Source organism: Tupaia chinensis, unplaced genomic scaffold, assembly GCF_000334495.1.
Source record: "Tupaia chinensis unplaced genomic scaffold, TupChi_1.0 Scaffold000477_1, whole genome shotgun sequence".
NCBI classification, from domain to species: domain Eukaryota; kingdom Metazoa; phylum Chordata; class Mammalia; order Scandentia; family Tupaiidae; genus Tupaia; species Tupaia belangeri.
In genome coordinates, this window is record NW_006159986.1 from 4,001,573 (window position 1) to 4,007,652 (window position 6,080).

Here is a 6,080-nt window from a genome sequence, read left to right on the forward strand (position 1 = left end):
CTCCCCGGTGGGGGGGGGGGGGGGATGAGCACTCCGCAATCCCTTCTCCTCCATTCTCCTCTCCGGATCTTGGGCACGCACGCACACGCGCTAGGCGTGAGTGTAAGCCACCGGGTCCAGGACTCGAACTGCAGTCGACTACGTGGGAGTCCAGCAACATAGCCATTACGCTACTGCTGGTCCCACGGGGATTCTTGCTGCAGTAGAGCCAGAATACAGAATTAGGAGTGGGGGCTGGTGCAAGGCGAGGCTAGAGGTTGGCAGAAACCAGTCATAGTAGTAGCTGCTTCGTTTGCACCAAAAGGAGCCATAGATGGTGAAGCTTGAGTGACACAGCCAAACATCACTGCTAGTGGCAGTGTCTCTCAGCGTATTGGGCTGGGGCAGGCACAGTCTAGAGTCGTGGATTCCACCTAGTCTGACGGGACTCAAGAAAGAACTGGGGAGCCTGGAGTGAAGTGAAGCATTTGCAGGAGGAGCTGGAAAGGAAGGGACCAATATGAGATGTTGAGATAGACGCTCCAGGTCCCAGAGCCTCATGAATGTTGGGGTGGGAGTAAGAGAAGATGCGAGATTAGCGCTCAGGCTGTCTGGGTGCTAGTCGTGCCCTCTGGTGGACACAGGACATGGAGTACCAGGTCTTGGTGGGGCAGATGAGAACAGGAGGCGTTGAGTTTGGTGTGCTGTGGGACCCCAGGAGATGTCACAGCCAGTTGGAAACAGGCAACATGGAGCCGGAGGTGTCCGTTGGGGAGTCACTACTAGTGGGCTGTTGAAGCTCTGAGTGCCAATGCCGTGGGAGTGACACCAGGACTGAGGCTGCAACTCCACCGACACAACATTTAAGGAGGAACCAGGAAGGGGACCAAGAAGGAATGTCCAGAGAGCGGAGGGAAGCCAAGGGAGGTGGGTGTCTCAAGAGGGAGGAAGAGGCAGTCCAGAAAGGGCACAGAATATTAGGTTCCATGCCTGGGAGCCAAGGGCCCCCCTGCTAAGGTGCCACCACCGTGTGGAGCAGAAAGGGCAGAAGCCAGGGTGCAGTGGGTGAAGATGGAGGGCAGGGGGAAGGCAGGAGAGAGTGGAGACCAGGAGTTTGGTTGGCTCCACTGACCAGTGCTGCACAGGTGCGCAGGCCAGGCTGGCTTCTCCCTGAATTCATACCCACGGAGAAAACTAGCCCGGGGTTACAAAGCAGAAAGTTGGCAGTGAAGAGGAGGAGAAAGTAGTCATGGCTGGTAGGGAAGCTTCCTTCCCCACCCTTCCTGCCCTATTTTGTTTGTTTTTTAAATTTTTGTCTGGCAGATGCTTGCCAGAGAGAGAGAGAAAGAGGAAGAAAAAAAGAAAAAGAACGAACGAACAAAAGAACGCACGCACGCACTACGGGTGGGACGTGGTCACACTCCACCCCTTTTCCAGCACGCTCTCCTTTCGGGATTTTGGGCACACGTGTGTGCTCGCACATGCCGGGTCTGGAGCCGCAGAGTCAGCCATAAGGGCCATAAGGATCCAGCTGCCTTAACCATGAGGCCACCAATCTGGCCCTGCCTTTTTTTTTTTTTTTTTTTTTTAAAGGTTTTTGCTATAGGCTATGTGCCCTCACGAGAGAGAGATAGAGAGAGGGGAAGTAGAGAGAAAGTGAGAAATCACCCCTGAAACCATCCCCCCAGAGGGGAAGGCCACGCCATAATCCCTTCTTTATTCTCCTCAGAATTTGGGGCACACACGCCCGCACACACACACACACGTGCCTCACATGATTTTCAAGCTGCCAACTCCAGGACTTGAACTGTAGTTAGTTGGCCAGGTGAGAATCTAGCACCTCAACCACCACACCATTTGCTGGTCCCGACCCTCTTTTTTTAGGAGAAAAACTTAAGAAAGAGTAAAAGTGCAGAATGGGGCTGATGCTAGAGGAGCCCAGCAGGATGCTTTCCTGGACTTGGGGATGAGAACATGCGTGCCCCAGAGCCCTGAGCGTTCCTCCCCTCGTGCAGGCTCTGGGACCAGCAGTGGTGGGACAGAGGTCACTCAGGGTCAGTGGGGCTAGGGTGGCCCAGGGCAAGTGAGAGGTTTGAAGAGGCTGCTCCAGGAGAAAAGCCCAGAGATAGGCAGGGTGTAGACAAGCAAGGGAAAGCGAGGCCTTGGCCCAGAGCTGGTGAGGGAGACCCAGCCGCTCTGTGCGCTGGCTGCACCCTTGTTGCCTGGGCTGTTATGCCCTCATGCGGTTTCCCAGGACATGTCTGGCATCCTTTGGGAGTGAAGGCAGGTGAATCTTGGAAGAGACTGCAGTGAAAAATAGACCCTGACTTGAAGGCAGGAGCCTCGGGCTGTCTGGAGGTGTCTGGCGGCCTCAGGGATTCTCGCCTGGGTTCTGTGGGTGCAACACTGCTTCCTGGGCTTTGGTGGGCAGAAGGAATGCAGAAGCCCGCCCTCCCCCCCCAGCTGGGCTTGGAGGAGTCCTTAAAGTGTCCTTTCCAGACCTTGTTCCAGCACATCTCTTTATTTTAGAACCACTAGTAATTGTGGTTCGGGAAGGAAAGTAGTTCAGGATTAGACCCTGAAAGGAAACCTGGAAGAAGGGGACAATGAGGAAAACAAACCAGAGAGGCACTGTCTGGTCTTACCCAGCAATCCATGTGGGGACTGGTAAAACTTCAGTCAAAGTTTCCCTGTGTAATCTTTTCAGAATTCCTAAGTAAAAAAGGTTACCTTGCTCTGCAAAGCCGTATGAAGAGTAAGTGGCTGTCTAGGTTTAAGGTTTGGCCTCTGAGAGTCTCTAGCCTGAGACGCCGGCCCCAGGGGTGCAGTCTGGGGAGAAGCCTTCCTGTGTTCATGGTTTCTTCCAAGCAGGGATGCTTTCCTCCCCAGGCCGGCCCCGGAGGTGGGATTCCGCTGAGCCAGGGCTGCTGGCAGGCCCTGCCTGACCCAGACTCCACAGTCACTCTCTCCACTGAGGGCCCTTGGCTAGGTGTACATTCTGTTTTTGAGCTCAGAGCCCTGCAGGGAGAAAACTCACAAGTGCTGAATCTCACTAGGATGCAGTTCACTCAGGTGTAGTGTGTTGGAGAGAATGAGGCGCCCAGCTGGGGGCAGGGGCAGGCAGGATTTCTGGGGAAAGCATGGCTGCAATCCCCGAGGCCAACACTGCATGCTCTCGGCCCCTGCAGAGGTGAGCCTCCAGCCATGAGAAGCAGCCACACTTGGAACGCCTGCACATTCCTCTCCTACCCTCCATCTTCTCTCTGGTTTTCTCCTATGACAGTTTGACTTTGGGGACACCATGGTCCACCAGGCCATCCACACCATCGAGTACTGCCTGGGCTGCATCTCCAACACGGCCTCCTACCTGCGGCTCTGGGCCCTCAGCCTAGCTCACGCCCGTGAGTATCTATCGCTCAGATGCCAGGCTAGCGTATTCCCTTCTCTGGGCCCTGCCTCAGGTGGGGGGCTTAGGGCAGAAGTAACAGACAGGTTCTGGAATAATCCAGACCCCTGGCTGCAGGGAGAATGAGCAGAGATGGGAGGAGCACTTTGCCAGGTTAGCTCTGCAGAATGGTTGCACTGGGGCAGTGAAAAGCCAGGGTATAAGGAGCCATATCGATGTCGGTTGGAGCAGGATGCAAGGCCCACATTGGTTCACACCCCGCTTAACCCAATGCTGTGTCTTCTGTTCCCCAGAGCTGTCCGAGGTGCTTTGGACCATGGTGATCCACATCGGCCTGAGCGTGAAGAGCTTGGCAGGAGGGCTGGCACTGTTCTTCATCTTCGCCGCCTTTGCCACCCTGACCGTGGCCATCCTCCTGATCATGGAGGGCCTGTCAGCCTTCCTGCACGCGCTGCGGTTACACTGGTGAGGGGCAGCAGGGCCCGGTGGGTGAGGGGCGGGCTCTGTCCTTAACTGCAGTGACAGTGCAGAGTCTCACTGGAGTGTGAACTGGGCCGGCCCTTCCCAGCTTCTACGACAGGATGCCCGCACCTGCCCAGGCCACAGACATCAGAATGTGGCCACACAAAGCACAGTGCTGCCTGGCACGGCTTCTGGGTACGGGCACGCTCCCGGCCTGTGGGACGTGCTCTTCAGCGCCATGACCGTGGCATAAAAGAGCCGCTCAGGTTTTGTGAGGTTTGTTTTTATGAAAGCTTTTGTTTTTGTTTTTGTTTTTTTGTGCTCTCCTGTCTTCAGAGCAATGAAAGTGGTTCTGGAATAGACCTCCTTAGGTCCAGGAAAGAGCTAGAGCCCCCCGCACTGTAGCTGTCCCCCGCGTTCTGTGATGGTGCCAGAGGTCTTCGGCAGCTCCACTGTGGGCCAGGGGGTTCCTAGTTCCACAGCATGTGGTTACCTATGCTAATGCACTAATTCAGAGGGCAGGTTTTGAATTTTTGCTTTGATTTCATTACTGTAGTATGTGACTCGTAGTAGCTTTACAAGGAGGGAGAGCCGGGGTCTGGACCATGACCTCAAACTAAGATTGCCAGATTTAGCAAATAAAAGTACAGGACACTTGGGACCAGCAGGTTCTGTTGCTGGACTCCCATGTAGTCAACCACAGTTCGAGTTCCAGACCCAATGGCTTAAAATTCACACCAGGGGACCAGCAGATGGCAAAATGGACTCCCACATAATCTACCACAGTTCGAATCCTGGACCCAGAGACTTGAAACTCATACCGGGCCTGTGTGCGTGCCTGCCCAAAATCCCAACAGGAGAACAGAGAAGAAGGGATTGTGGCATGGTCATTCCCTCAGGGGGGTGATTTTTCACTTTCTGTCTCTCTGTCTCTGTCTCTATGGCAAGCGCATGTGCCCTGTAGAAAAAAAAAATCTCTCCCCCCCAAAAAAAAAGATACACCAGGCATGTGTGTGTGCGTACCCAAAATCTCAAGAGGAGAATAGAGAAGAAATTGCAATGTGGCCATCTCCTCTGGTGAGTGATTTCTTCCTTTCTGCCTCTCTTGTCTCTTTGGTGAGCACATGCGCCCTATAGCAAAAATCTCTAAAAAAAAGAAAAAAAGTACAGAACACTCAGCTAAATTTCAGATAAACAGTGAGTACTTATTTTAGTATGAATATATCCCAAATGCACATGAGATGCACCAAAAACTGAACAGCCTGAACTAATTCTTTGGGTCTTCATTTTCTCCTTTATGTTGTGATTCTCCCTCTTTTCTGGGGTCTCAAATCCTATTGTCTCTGGAGGCTGGGGGCCCTCTCCCCAGAGGACCCTCACCTCTTGCAACATCGTTCTGCAAGTACTGGGGTCATAAACCTACTGACCTGCCTTAGGCACCTCTAGACAAGGTGGCCCCCAGCCAGAGAGGGCTGCTTCAACCAGGAACCTCTCTTGATTCTCCAAATCAGGGAAAACGCAAGCCCTGGACCTGAGAAACTTTTTCCTACTTCCCTTTGCCTTTGTTTTTTCTCCCGGCCAGGTTACAGATGAGCCTCCTCTAAGATTGCGCTCTGATTCTAACATATGGGAGAGAAAAGAAGCGTGTAAGGGCCTGGCCTGCAGAGCACCCTAAGAAGTCATCCTTCTGTCAGGAACCCGGCTTTCCCAAGCCTGATGCTCCCTGCCTGCCCACCTCACCAGCTCTTTGCTGGCTGTCTACCTGGAGGTTAGAGTGCTGGTGTTTCCGATGCTGGCTCTCTGCTTGTCGCCAGCGCTCTCCCCAGACACTAGGCATGTGGGAACATCCGGGTAACCAGCCTGTGGACTCACCACCTCTTGCCCTCATGGCTCCTTCCTGATTCACTGTGTCTCCTGGTCTCTGGACTGGAGGGAATAGTGATTACCCACCTTGACTTCAGCCCCTATGGGAGGTGGCTGCCAGTTCCCTGGGCAGGGTGATGAGCAGCCAAGGTGCTAGAGCAAGCCCGGGTACCTCACATCATGAGGAAGGGCACCTGGCTGTGGGCTCCACGAGAGCGAGCTGAGGTAGCCATGGATATCCTGTGTTTTAGAAAGGTTTTTGCTATGGGGCACGTGTGCTTGCTGGAGAGAAGGAGACAGAAAATGAGAAATTACACCCCCCAGGGGAGTGGCCATGCCACCGTCCCCTCTCCTCCATTCTTTTGAGATT

General features: G+C 53.9%; 1 protein-coding gene across 1 annotated transcript in view; it reads left to right on the forward strand.

The window, feature by feature from the left end:
• The window catches only part of ATP6V0A1 (ATPase H+ transporting V0 subunit a1), a gene marked incomplete in the record, with an annotated part of 69,884 nt that overhangs the window by 56,577 nt on the left and 7,227 nt on the right, over positions 1-6,080 (forward strand). Inside the window, 2 exon segments of the mRNA XM_014590691.2 lie at positions 3,263-3,380; positions 3,679-3,850. Of these exon segments, the coding sequence (XP_014446177.1) occupies positions 3,263-3,380; positions 3,679-3,850 (290 nt within the window).